The sequence below is a fragment of the Monopterus albus genome, unplaced genomic scaffold (assembly GCF_001952655.1).
Source record: "Monopterus albus unplaced genomic scaffold, M_albus_1.0 scaffold460.1, whole genome shotgun sequence".
Lineage (NCBI taxonomy): Eukaryota > Metazoa > Chordata > Actinopteri > Synbranchiformes > Synbranchidae > Monopterus > Monopterus albus.
Genome location: NW_018128340.1, coordinates 263,207 through 276,475, shown reverse-complemented (window position 1 = coordinate 276,475; position 13,269 = coordinate 263,207). Strand labels below are relative to the sequence as shown.

The following is a 13,269-nucleotide window of genomic DNA, read 5'->3' as shown; positions in this document are numbered from 1 at the left end:
CGGCCTTTTGGCATCCAGCAGGAAGTTGTTGAAGAACTCGACCTCCTGCCTGACGGCGGCGACCTTCTCTGCGTGTTTGTTCAGGATGTGTTTACGCACAAACTCTGGAGCCTGAACAATAAGAAGAGGAGCAGGCGTCACCAGCGAGTCAGGTCGGACACAGGGACACACACACAGGAGGTGACCTCACCTTGAACTTCTTCCCGCTCAGAGGACAGAGCCATTTGTCTTTACTGAGCTCCTGAGTGTTGGCTGACAGGAACTTCTCCACCTGGACACACACACAGAGGCGTTACACACTCCAGTGCTAAAGACAGAAAACAAAGATACTGTGTCGTACCTCTTGTTCTGGGTCTTTCTTTCCCAGTTTAACAGCTTCTTCTTCGCTCAGTGTCTCTGAGGGCGAGAGCAGAGGAGCCAGACGCTGCTCACACATCCTCTGGTGTTCGCTCACTGCCCAACAAACACAGCCAGACGCCAACGTCAGCACCAAGCAGGCGGTACTTCACTTTCTACACACTTCACTGTGTTGGACATGTAGTTTGAAATGTAGCACAGCGGCCTGTTGGACTTGGTTAGGTGTGTGTGTGTGTGTGTGTGTGTGTGTGCGCATACCCTCGGCTGCAGTGATCTTGGCCACAGGTAGGGGTCCTCGTACGTGGATCAGCCCACAGCGATGAGGCATCTCGTCCTCAGCAGGATACTCACAGAAGTTGTAATAATCTACAGAGTGAACCAGACGCAGGTAGAGCAGGAGTCTGTCCAGCACCTGCACGTGCACACGCACAAATAATTCACTAACACAGAAACTATAACCATCCACGTCAAACCTTTAAAAACAGTGAGACAGAATCAGATGGCTAAGCTCCTCCCACCTTTAGCAGTTTGTCGTCTGTCTCCACGGTAACCTCAGATGAGGAGGCGTGGTCTCTGGCACCTGCATCTTCAATGTTGCCCCCAGAGGCACCCATCAGCTCCTCTTCCTCAGCACTCACCTCCTCTATCAGGTAGTCTGTGATGTTCCTCAGAACGGGGTTGGTCTCCATCTGCACAGACACATGCAGCCATATTTGTTTACACTGTGTCCCCGCTACCAGCAGCTGCTGTGTGCAGTGTCCCCGTGGACGGACACACAACGGTCACTGCATCACCGTGACGAGCTCAGAAACAGGAGGGATCTCAGGCAGGTTCTGTTCCTCTGGTTTCTAAGTGGATCTAAGGAGGTTTGTTCAAGCTGAACATAATAAAACAAATAATATGATCAGGACGTGTTGCACTGTCTGTGGGTCTGAATGGCCTCCATGACCTGTGTCCGTCACAGACAGCGCCCCATACCTGTCCAGCCCACAGCTCCCCCCTCTGGTCCAGACTGTGCACGAGGCGCGCAGACAGGCGGATGTCGTTCCTCACCACCGGTTTGTGGTGTGTCAGACCGTTGACGCTGCGAACCCGTCGACACAGATCTCTGTTGACCACCGGAGACAGTTCACAGTCTCTGAGCTGACAAAGGAGCAGACAGTAGGATCATCAGCGCGTCCATCCATCAGCCAGTGATTTGTGTTTAGTGTCTGGTATTTACCCGGATGTTCTGAAGATTCCAGCACGTCTCCTTGATGTTCACACTGCGGTCAAAGGTCACCCAGCAGCGCCTGAAGAACCTGACACACAGGTATGAAGGCTGGTTAGCTTAGCTTAGCATAAAGACTGGAACCAGGTGGGAACTGCTAGCCTTCCATCCACCTTCCTGCTGCTCTAAAGCTCACTCATCACTTTAATCTGCTCTAGTCAGATCTCACCTCCTCTCGGGCTGAGGGTCCGACAGCGCCACTCGCAGGAAGCCCGGGTACCTGCGACACAGCTACACACACATTAATGAGGTTAGTACAGTTGCCAGGCTCTGTGTGTGTGTGTGTGTGTGTGTGCGCGTGTGTGTGCGTGCACACTCTCACAGCAGTGATCTCCTCCTTGGACACCTCTGGTGGGATGCTCCTGATGAACAGGGAGGTGGTGAGGTGGAGTGGACGGGGCTTTGCCGGAGCCTCCTTCTCTCTCTCCTTCCCTCGCTCTTTACGGCGCTCTGACACACAGATGGGAGGGGGCGGGGTTAATGACAGGGCAGTGCTGTGCTGATTGGCCTTTAGCTGGTCACCTGACTGTATAACTGAACTGAAGGGGCTGCTGTTGACATGGACATGTTTGTATCTGAAGCTGTAAATACCATCCTCTCCATCCTCCTCCTCTTCTTCCTTCTCCTCATCATCTTCCTTCTCTCCATCGGAGTGGGAGGAGTCTGAGTCGGAGGCGCTGCCCTCCCCGCTGTCAGCAGACACACTGCGTTTCCTCTTCCTGCCCTGAGAGGAGGAGGCGAGATTAACACTAGCAACATGAACTATGTCCATGTCAGCACTGACAACAACCAACTCACTTTCTTAGTCTTCTCCTGTTCCTCCTCGTCCTCTTCATCTTTCCTCTCCACGTCGTCCTTGTCGTCCTTCTCTCCATTGTGCTTGGCCTCGTCATCACCGCCCTGAGACGGAAAACAAAACATGACATCCAGGTTTCACGGGAGGTTTACGGAATATTTTCATGAAATATCAAACTATTCTTATCTGTTTGCTGTGCTGCTCAGTTTCCTCAAACGACAGTAAATGTTTAAACCATCTCTAAGCTGCAAACTGGCTTTATTACTTTTTAAGACCATCTAAGGCTTTTTTAAGAGAAATGAGCGTGATGCTTTACAGGCCACCGTGCACAGAGCTGCTGGATAAAAACTGTATCAGAAAATCTTTGGGTGCCTTCTCAAACCTCTGTACTTGGTTCAGAGCTGACGTGCGTGATTTTACAAAGAGGAGGCAGGAAACGCTACTGCTGCAGGATAAAGGGACTTCCTGTTGGCGGCTGACTCCTCCTCATTGGAGGTGATAGATGTTACACAGCGATGTGTCGTCACTCAGTCAGTTAGGGCTTGGACAGCGCACATCACCCAACAGATTCAAGCTTCACTGTAGCTGTTACACAGTGGACATTAGTAGCTACAGCTGACATCATCACACACAGTGACCTTGCTACGCCGTCCTTGGTGCCGGGGGAACTAGCTCGCTACGCTGTCTGAAGGTGTCAGAATATTACTGAGACCAGGTTTCTGACCTTATCAGAGTCTTTAGTCTGGCCCATCCCTCCACTGGTCGCCTCTTCTGTCCGACTCCGGTTCGAGTCTGAGCCGCTGTGGCCGCTCACATTTGCTTTGCTGGGATCTCCCTGACTCTTCTCAGGGCCGCCCCCACTGATCAGCTCGCCGCCACTCACTGCAGGGGCGGTTGGTGCCTCCAGGACCTGCAGGTCAAAGTCTGTACCTCCCTCCATCTTTATTACCGCTGCAGAGACGGAGACAGTTTGAGGAGCTCATTACCCAGAATGCCCTGCTAAGTGACACCAGTAAACGGTTTCTGAAGTGTTCACCAAGTTAAAACATTTCAGCCTTCTTCACCAGGGAGACGATGTCAGTCAGTAACTTCAAAGTCAAACTGGTCCAAGAACAATGGAAAACAACCAATAACCCCTACAAGTACATGAGCCTTCTTCACCAGGGAGACGATGTCATTCAGTAACTTCGAAGTCAAACTGGTCGAAGAACAATGGAAAACAACCAATAACCTACTGGCATCATGTTTGTTTACTCCCAGGTTGACGACAACAACAACAACAACAACACTTGGTAACATCATGAATAAACGTGAGCAGGCCCGTGTCTGAGTCACTCCACAGGGCTCCAGGACCCGGGGCCACAAGGCTTAATACTCTGATACAACAGTTCAAATAGCAGCGAGAGACTGAAAACCACCACAAAGAGCCTGAGACGGTGAGACCGTTGACTGTCTCACTGCTCAGCTCCCACCCAGGCCTCTGTCCGTACCTGCATCAAGCAGCTTGATGATGGCGGGGCCGTGGTCCATATCCAGCGACACATTATCCAGCCAGTTATTGTCCAACAGGAACAGGAAGACGCTCAGCCGGGTTTTGAGGGCGGCCAGCGATTCTGCCTTCCTCGCTGTGATGTCATCAGGGTGGTACTTTGAGCGAAACCACTCCTGCTCTTTATGTTGGAGGAAAAAGTCCTGCAGCTGCTGTCGCCTGAAGTCCAGCTTGTACTGATTGTAGCGCTTCACCGCCTCGGTCTCATCAACACTGTCCTCCATGCTCAACAGAAACTCCTGCACAGAGACACATCACTTGAACTGAGAAATAACTGACACACAAAAACACATCACAACAACCTTTACTGTGCACAGCTTCGACAGCAGCATCTGGCTCTCACTTTGTTGCTGCATTACGTTTTGGTTTGCTCGCTCACCTTAAAGCTCCTCATGATGGGAGGACCAGGAGGCGGCAGGTCTGGATCCACCATCCCCAACCTGAGACACAGTTTACATTGAAAATGTACTTTTAACCACAGAAGAAGTCCATGTGACAAAGCTTTAAGACGTTTTGATCATATAATCATTACTGGAACATTTATATCCGTTCATATGAACCTCTGTTACATACTCAGACTGGGTTTTAGTGAAGCCAGTGATTTACTCCCACCTGGAGCAGGAAAGGGTAGTTTTCCGCCCCCTCCCCAGTAATAATTCCAGCCACGATGATCTGTTTACTGTGACCTGGCTGCTCCTCCTGCCAACTAAACCCCACCTGAAGCCACATCCTGGTTTTTAAGGTACATCTCTGAAACACATGATGATGAGCTCACCTGCCCTGCAGCAAGTGACCTCCAGGGTGTGGGTGGAGGTGGGGGAGGTCAGGATGCCAGCCCTGAGGTCCCACCCCTGGAAACGGGCCCCCACCTCCTCCATATGGCAGCTCGTAGCGGTACGGCTCACCCTGGTGCTCATCCCTGGAAAGTTCCAACATCAGTAACAGAGCGAAAGCTTATATGTTCATGGATAAAACACGAGTGCAGCTGTGTCAGTCTCACCAGTCTCTCCTCATGCGCTTGTGCTGAGGGCTGATGTGCCTGGGTGGAGAAAATCTCTCTCTGCGGCCACGATCGTAATCCCTCCGCCTCTCCCTGCCACGCTCCCAGTCCCTGGACACAAACAAACAACACTGTAAAACGTGTCTCACATATGCACAGACGTGTCAGAATGAGGTGTCAGGTGTGTTCACCTGTGTTTATCACTGAAAACAACGAGAAAGTGAATAAACAAGAACTGGGAGGACGAGTGTAACTGGGCCGAGTCTCTGCATTTATTGTTTATCTTTCTCTAATTTCCTCCCTTTTCCTTTTTATATAGACTTGTACATGTGACATACAGTATATACCTACTCATCACCAGAGTGAATGGAGTTGGTGATACACACACTGATATACTTGTCATTAGTGTACACACATCCTTTGTTAATACCCAGTGTCTGTTGATTTGACGTCCATGACCCATCCTTCTGTTTTACTGGGCTTTGACCAAAGTTTTATCTTGCAACAAAATTATAAAAGGGCCAAAGGGAGACAGTGTCCAGAAGGACAAATGTACAAAGGTTTAAAATGGCCTCATTTGAGCTACATCATTAAAATTAATTGCATTAAAAAATATCTTTAAATAATCTGACTAAAAAATATGTGACAGAAAATAGTCAAAATAAAAGTGTGAAGAATGCACTAATGAGAAAAAATAAACACTGCAGCCTGTAAAAGATTTGAATAAAACACTTTCACAGCGCTTGACCAGCACCAAACCTCGGTCTTCAGCTGATAATAAAACAACTGGTCTAAAGCCTCGGACCAACTCCAACTCAGGTGCCAAAACAAGCACGTGCACACCTGTCAGGCCACTCTTCCCTCCTCCTCTCCTCCCTCTCTCTCGACCGCTCCATGTCACTCCTCTCTCTCCTGAACTTGTCGCGCCTCCTCCTGTCGAACTCATCGTCGCTGTCCCCCATTGGTCTGAAAACAAACAGCAACATCGAAATCACAGGAAACGTTTAATATCACAGGCTCAAGTCTGGCACAAGGGCACAGACACTTCATTATCTTTCCTTCTTTATTTCATACATTTAACTAGAAACTAATCGTCATACAGCCACTGATTCACCTTTAATTCGTTTACTTGCAGTACTCTGACCACACCTTTAAATGGGACTGAAATGTAGCAGGATGAAGCTGATCAACAGACTGGCCTCTCTGCTTTTGTCTAAACCGGTATCTTCGTTATATTCTCCACCTCATATTCAACATAAACACACAGATACAGCAACCAAAGCAAAGTAACTAAGTACATTTACTCAAGTACTGTACTTACAATTTTGAGGTTTCTGTACTTTTCTTGAGTGTTTTCATTTTCTCTTACTTCATACGTTGATCTCACTAGATTTTAGAGGCAAATGTTGAACTTTTCACTCTACATTTATTTTATAACTGTACTTTTCATAACCAGACCAATACAAGAAATAGAGTATAACTGTAAGATCTTATTGATCTATGGTACCTCAAATTAAAAAAGCATATAAACCAGTTAAAACGAGCCCCCTCCTTTACCAGCTGCAACATTAAACAATGCATCAGTAATAAACATTAATATTATCAATAATATGATATACAGGAATGGGAAATGTGTAAATACCTTTATTACTTTAAGTATTGATACTAAGGCTTTGTACTTTTACTTAACACTAGGAACGCAGGACCTTTACTTGTAACAGAGTATTTTACACTGCTACATTTACTTGTAACAGAGTATTTTACACTGCTACATTTACTTGTAACAGAGTATTTTACACTGCTACATTTACTTAACCAAAGGATCTACTTCTTCCACCACTGACGTCAACATGCTAAAAACAACGAAGTGAGAGAAAACGCTTCACTTCAGGATGTAATTTCCACAGACACCGGGACATGTTTCACCAAGTTCCTACACCTTAAAAAGCCTTAAACTCAGTGGAAGACACCCGGGTCTAACGTGTGAGACACGGCCACGTATTCTAAATTTTAATCATTGTTGTGTTTTTGTGAGTCGCGTGAGCTCAGTGTCGGAGGTAACTGGTAAATAGCATGTTAGCTTCTGTTCGGCTTCGTTATCATTAGACCACTATAGCCGCTGTTGATTTTTATTTTCCTACAAAATAAACTAGTTCACAAAGTATCGGTGAGAAAAATCTGAAACAAAATGAACGTTTTAAATCTACCGTTAGCAGTTGGCACAGTACTAGTTAGTCAAAGCTAACAGCGGCTAACTGCTAGTTAGCAACACAGCTAGCCGAGTTCGGGTTTATAATCGCTTCGGCTGGTTTTGGTTTTAGCAGTCTTGTAAAACAAGCAGTACTGCTGAGTTAAAGGTTTGACTTTACCTGAAACCCCACTGTTAAAGAATAGGAAATAAGCTCCTCACTTAACCTTACATCAATGTTATCCCGCCGCCAGTCCAGGATGACAATGAGGCAAAGAGACTTCCGGTTTTTCTTTTTTGCTTCCGTTAGGGTTTTAGTTTGTAAGGAAAGACTCGCGCCCCCTTCGGTGAGGAGGGAAACAACACATTGATGCTGCGGCCCCGAGAGGCGCAAAGCAGAGGTGGAAAGTACATTTATCATGTACTGTACTTAACAAGGACGTGGGTTTGGTATCAACACTAAAATTATTTAATACTTGTTTAGTAGGCCTCTCTCTGTTCATTTCAGCGCTTGGTAGACGGCCCCTGACTCGTTTCAGCCGCTACACACAGACCAGTATTATTTGTCTAGAGAAGAGGATGGATCGTTTGCAGCCTCACACCTGAATGGTAGTACGGACTACTGCGTTTGTACAAGAAGAAAGTACAACCAACAGAAATGGAGAATTGGTGCACCTTCAGTGTGTTGTATCATTTTAGGTTTGTAGTAAAGACAAGTGTCCTAAAAGGCACTGATGGTACTTTAACTACATGAAGCTGAGAGTACCTGTTTACACTGCACCACATTCCTCCCACAACACACACACACAAAGTGATCAGCTTTATCTTTTTATTTCTGGTTTCAAATGTTTCTGTTTCAGTGTCAGTGTTGAAACCACATAGAAAACGATTCCTAAGGCAGAAGCAGTGAGAGACCTGCAGGGTCCACGATGGACTGAGCTCCGGTGGGCTGGTACAGGATCAGGCATCGCACATGAACTGAATGTTAAGTCTTCTGATTGGCCAGCTGTGTGGAGGGGGAGGAGCCAGAGACCTGGAAGAGAATGAAAACACTGAAGATGTTCATCTTCATCATCATGTTTGCTCCATTCAGACTGGATCTGTGTCATTCTTCACCTGCTGCCCAGTCATAACTCCAGACACGTTGACCCCCCTCCCCCCTGGTGGTGTTAAAACTGAAAGCTGAAAATGGAGGAATTCATAAATGTTCTTTCTAGTCCAAAGGAAACATGCCAACGCCGACATACAGGTCTAACTGAACCAGTGATAAACCCAGCAGGAGCCCAAAGCTGTAGTCTTTGGGCTTGTTGGCAAAATGGAAACTACTGTTGGAAAATGTTAAAGTGTTAAAAATATAAAGAAAAATATTAATGTCCATGATATATTAATAGAGTGTCTGAAAACTCTTAATGGAAGGATCAGTGCAGCCTCGTCTCCTCTGGTGTCTAAGTGGATTTGTGGAGGTTTGTCGTGGATGGACCTCTGAGACAATGAGATGCTCAGGAAGTGGAACCTGACCCACACGTTTCACAGCTCACTGAGGTCGGACTCTGATTTTCATTCCCACCTGGAAACTGTTCATCTTGTTTGCCCGGGGCTTTAGTCACGAGTCTGTCTCTGCTTACCTGCCGCCCTCCTCCTCGTCTTCCTCGTCCAGAGAAGACAGTGGTCATCCCGTTATGGGCGGGTACATGTCGGAGGGACCGCGTCTTGGACTCCTTCAGCTCTGAGAGGAGCTCGGGGGAGGACAGGGACAGATAAGCTGCACACAAACAAAATAACTCACTGTTTCAATCACAAAGAAAGTGTTTAATCTCCACATGTTCAGTTTGTAAACAGCAGTGGATCATCTCATCATCTTCATCAGTGTGTCAGTAGGGTGACAGTAGGGTGTCAGTAGGGTACCGTGATCACCCCCCACCACCAGTGTGTTTGAATACACACACTGACCCAGGATCTCTTCATGTGTCACATCAACAAGACAATGTGTTGGATGCATCCAACTCACCTTGTCTGCTGTCATAGCAGGGAGAAGACGAGGATGATGAGGAGCTTGAGGGAGGGGAGGAAAAGGTGGGGCTGATGGGGGAGGAGACAGGAGAGGAGGGGGAGAATGGGGAGGACTGGGAGGTGGCAGAGGAGATGACACTGGAGTCACTGAAGTCGCTGTGAGACAGAAGTTTGTTCTGAAACTCTGGAAACAAAGAGACAAGGATGAGAGACCTGATCCCTGTGGTCATTCTGGGCACATCCCAACTCTCTTTATCGATCCTCAATCGAGCCTGAAGTCGCTCCGGTAGGAGACTGGAGCACGTCCCACAGCTCTGAGGAGGGAGAATAGAGGAGCGAGGAGGCTGCTGGCAGGAACATGAGTGAGGAAACACCAGAACATCCAAATCTTCTTCAGACCATCATGACTTTTTCAGAAATAAGGAAGTGATTGGATGCTTCAGATGAAGGATCCATGGAGAGGACATCTCATGTCTCCATGTTTCCTTCATTTCTCTCCTCACCACATTGTTTTTTTGCATCTTATGTGGGCGGGACTAAGGCATAAAAAAGACAATTGAAGGAAATGTAAAGTGAATCCCAGGTCCACTAACTGTGTCTTAGTCCCCCCCACCTAAGGTACTAGGAAATGATGGTAGGAGAGAGGAAGCAAGGAAACACATTTTAACTGTCACGAGACGTCCTCACCTCAACCCTTCATGTGAAGCGTCCAATCAGGGACATATCAATCCATAACATTCCCCTGATGGACGCCCTCCTGTGTCCTCGGCTTTATGTCCTCCAGCAGGCCCCTCCCTCCTCAGAGGAGGAGCACCAGTAAAATAAGGGAACTGGGATCCAGCTGTAGATACTTGGGATGTACCCAGAAAGTCTTTGGTCAGTTTTCACCGCTGTGTTGTTGTTTTGTGTCTCTGTATTCACGTGTGCGCCTGTTCTCTCTGTGGTCGTCAGCCAGTTTGGTGACCCCGTATGAGACGAGGGACAGGAGACAGATGTTCACCTCGTAGAAACTCTGCTTGCAGCTCTGGACTTTGCAAAGACAGATGAAGAGGAGGAGACGATGGAGAGAAGAGGAGCTGAGCTTCCTGTGTAGTTGTCACAGAGGTAGACATTACTGATGATGATGATGAAGACGACTTCATGATGTGAACACCTGCAGGGGGAGGATGAGCTCTGTTAGCTGCAGTCAGAGAAGTCTAACGACAGTGTGACACCTGAACGCATCAGTTCAACCCTCAGACACGTTTCAGTTTCATCTCAGTAAGTTAACGCCAGGTTTCTGATGGGGGCTGGTTCTCCACCCTCGCAGCCAGCTGGAGGCAGGAGGAGCAGTGCTGCCGACCGACAACATGTCCACATTCACTCTGTCTCGAGCCAACTGGTTTGGAAAGAACCCAGTTAAAAACCAGTCTCCTGACTGGTTAGGTCAGCGAGGACAGACTGAGGTCAACCTGGTTTGTAAACGTACTGAGCTGTTCTCAGATCAGCAGGTTGGCCGCCCACCCTCAGAGGACACCCCACCAGTGCTGTGGCTTTCCCAGTTCTCCCAGTTTGTACTTACTGACTGGTGCGACTGTGCTCCTTGGCTTGTCGTGGTGCTGGTGGCATGCCACCTCCACAACTTCCTGCAGGACAAAGTCTGCAGGGCTCAGCCTCGCTCTACCACACTCTGTGAGAAACAAGTGAAAACGTCGTCTACGCAAAACAGAAACAATCAGAAGTCCACATTAATTATTGACGAGTTTTATGACCTGGTTGCCATGGACACCAGGAAGTAAAAAGAGAGCGAGTCAGCTGACACTCCCCTCACACACACACACACACACACACACACGGCCTGACGTTCAGATTTAGACTTTATTCTTTCACAGAAACGTTCTTATCAACAACAAATCAAATCACTGTGGGACAATGGGAAGTGACAAACTCACAGTGAGAAGCTTCTCACAGGTGGAGAAAGTACTGACAAACATTCCAAGACAAGCTTCTAACTAGGAAAATGTGTGTATGTACATCCACTGGTCAGTTTATTAGGAACCCGTGTCAGGCCGAGTCAGTCTGATCCAACAGTGCTGCAGTGACCCCGTCTCGTGAAGGTGGTGATGTTCAGACTGATTCACAGCAGTGCTGGTTTTACCTGTGAGGTCACTGTGGAGGCTGCAGACTGTGCTGCTGTTCACCTGGACTGTGTCAGGCTGAGTCCACAGCTGAAGCTTCCCAGACCTGATGTTTCCACAGCAGTGTGAACAGACTCAGAGCAGGATCTACCCAAATGTCAGACTTATGCTTTAACAGGTGTGACAGGCTGAGATATCACATCATTTATTTACCAAAACTCTAAAAAAGAAAACAGAAGACGACATCCAAGGCAAACTCTGAGTAACTGTGAGTCCTATCTGCTCTCGCAGAAGACAAACGAGAGGTCACAGGTTCAAAACCCACGAGTCTAAACCTCTGTGCTGCAGCTTCATCGTCCCAAATGCATCCCAACACCCCGTCACCTCGGTGACAAGGCGGCAGCTAGAGCGTCCACTTCAAACACCTGCAGAGACACAGATGAAAAGAGAGAAGCTGTGTCACTGAGCTCAACCCAGACTCAAGGTCTTTATCTAGACTGAGAACCATCAGTAACGTCAGCTGCATCCTCCTCCTTTGTCTCAGCTGGTTTTGTGTCTTATTGTCTAATTCTCACTGGAGTGTAGATGAGTTTAGTTCATAAAGCCGCTTGTTCCGAGAAGCTCTGATGTCAGCTGATAAAGACAGAATGCTGCTGGGTGTGAGATGCTTGATTCATTTTTATTTGTTGAACAATGTAAAACCTGTCGTAGCAGTTGTAGTTACCAAATGTTCATTTCTATTTCGTTTTAGTTTTGTTTTCCTTCTGAAAATGGGTCGTCAACAAATATTATTCATCACTGAGTTTGTGGACAAAATCAGCGCTGATGAAGACGCATTGATGGACGGGACATTTATCTGTAACTATTTATTCATAATCAATTAGTATTTTAGGTAAAGGTTTCATGTTACCTGAAAACAAAATCTATTGGACTGATGAGATCTCAAGACTTGGCTTTGAGAAACTGATATTTCACTATTTCATGACATAAAAAATAAATACTTTAATATTTAATTAACATCAATAATTTAAAAATAACTTGTAACTGACAAAAAGAGAAGACTCACTGAAGTAATGAAGCTGTCGCCATGACACAAACTAAACGTCTATTAAGACTGGGGGCGATTCTGAGGCGTGGGGACATTAAAGTGGAGACCTCGGTGACAATGAGGACATTTTTAGAAGGTGACAATATTTGTGCAAAGCGAAGACGCTGTGGCTTCAACGGACCAACTGAAGGTTCACGGCTCAGGTCAGAGCCAGGTTTAGGCTCAGGCCAGTGGTGGTCCTCACAAGTACAGAAAGTCAAACAGGTGTGTACCTGGTCTCTCTGTGTGTGCACAGGCACTTGCCGCTGCAGTAGCGCCCCCCGCAGGTGGTGCAAGTGTAGTGTGAGGGGAAACCACAGACGCAGCAGAAGTGACGGGGGGGCAGCGAGGAGGGAGGGGCCGCCGCTGACAGGTAGTTAGGCTCAGGCTTCTCCGACAGGTTCTACCAATCAGAGGGCAGAGCAGGAGTCAGCTGACAGCCAATGAGAGAGCAGGAAAAGAGTGAAGGTGTGAGACCCACCTCTTCCTCCAGCAGGGTGGTGAAGTTCTTCCTGAAACGCTGCTTGAAGTGATCGCCCCTCGTCTTCCTCTTCTTCTTCTCTGTACAGACAGACGGAGGTAACGGGGCAGAAAGAACAGAACAAAGATTAGACGAAGAAGAATCACCAGTCGTCCTCGACATGTTAAATCAGGAGGGAGAATAAAGACTCACCTGGTTCTTCAGTCTCACTGAAGGCAGGCAGGCGGGCGGTAGGACCTGGGGGGGGCAGGGAGGACAGCGGGTCGTCCTGGAAACAACAACAACAACAACAGTGATAAACACCTAGACATAGACCATGAGATGCAGGTGAAAGCTCTGATTAAATGGACTTGTTTGTCACATCTTGATGATCAGATCATCACTCTGTAGGGTTTTCATCACAACTTCCTGCTG

General features: G+C 47.5%; 4 protein-coding genes across 5 annotated transcripts in view; all 4 read right to left on the bottom strand.

Moving 5' to 3' along the window:
- On the bottom strand, positions 1-7,400 carry LOC109952436 (serrate RNA effector molecule homolog; the record flags this gene model as incomplete). Its single annotated transcript, XM_020587504.1, has 19 exons — positions 7,342-7,400; positions 6,294-6,358; positions 5,816-5,938; positions 4,973-5,083; positions 4,748-4,891; positions 4,352-4,412; positions 3,914-4,211; positions 3,148-3,374; positions 2,426-2,527; positions 2,219-2,351; positions 1,950-2,077; positions 1,797-1,858; positions 1,580-1,658; positions 1,336-1,500; positions 876-1,046; positions 616-769; positions 341-453; positions 191-271; positions 1-111 (listed from the first exon to the last, which is right to left on the bottom strand). Coding segments are annotated over exons 2-19 (2,301 nt in total), but the record flags the coding sequence as incomplete, so codon positions are not given.
- A 584-nt stretch (positions 7,401-7,984) lies between these two features.
- LOC109952457 (putative protein TPRXL) lies at positions 7,985-10,979 on the bottom strand. The gene is made up of 4 exons (XM_020587546.1): positions 10,171-10,979; positions 9,169-9,354; positions 8,786-8,922; positions 7,985-8,193 (listed from the first exon to the last, which is right to left on the bottom strand). The coding sequence occupies exons 1-4, from the start codon at positions 10,310-10,312 to the stop codon at positions 8,146-8,148; spliced, it is 513 nt and encodes a 170-aa protein (XP_020443202.1). The 5' UTR covers positions 10,313-10,979; the 3' UTR covers positions 7,985-8,145.
- Positions 10,976-13,269, bottom strand: part of plod3 (procollagen-lysine, 2-oxoglutarate 5-dioxygenase 3) — a 14,184-nt gene continuing 11,890 nt past the window's right edge. Inside the window, exon 18 of the mRNA XM_020587538.1 lies at positions 10,976-11,005. The gene's annotated coding sequence lies outside the window, so the exon portion shown is untranslated. The remainder of the gene's footprint in view (positions 11,006-13,269) is intronic.
- The window catches only part of znhit1 (zinc finger, HIT-type containing 1), a 4,101-nt gene continuing 1,845 nt past the window's right edge, over positions 11,014-13,269 (bottom strand). For both annotated transcript variants that reach the window (XM_020587547.1, XM_020587548.1), the window contains exons 3-6: positions 13,048-13,123; positions 12,856-12,935; positions 12,608-12,777; positions 11,014-11,712 (exon numbers count right to left, since the gene is read on the bottom strand). In XM_020587547.1, the coding sequence (XP_020443203.1) occupies positions 11,691-11,712; positions 12,608-12,777; positions 12,856-12,935; positions 13,048-13,123 (348 nt within the window). In that variant the 3' untranslated portion in view covers positions 11,014-11,690. The remainder of the gene's footprint in view (positions 11,713-12,607; positions 12,778-12,855; positions 12,936-13,047; positions 13,124-13,269) is intronic.

Excerpts from the sequence above, each read along its gene's own strand:
- LOC109952457 (XM_020587546.1), bottom strand. The coding sequence starts at position 10,312 with ATGAAGTCGTCTTCATCATCATCATCAGTAATGTCTACCTCTGTGACA. Across the intron at positions 9,355-10,170 it reads GCAAGCAGAGTTTCTACGAG|AGTTTCAGAACAAACTTCTG; the intron begins GTGAACATCTGT and ends CTTTGTTTCCAG. Across the intron at positions 8,194-8,785 it reads GACGAGGAGGAGGGCGGCAG|GTCTCTGGCTCCTCCCCCTC; the intron begins GTAAGCAGAGAC and ends ATTCTCTTCCAG.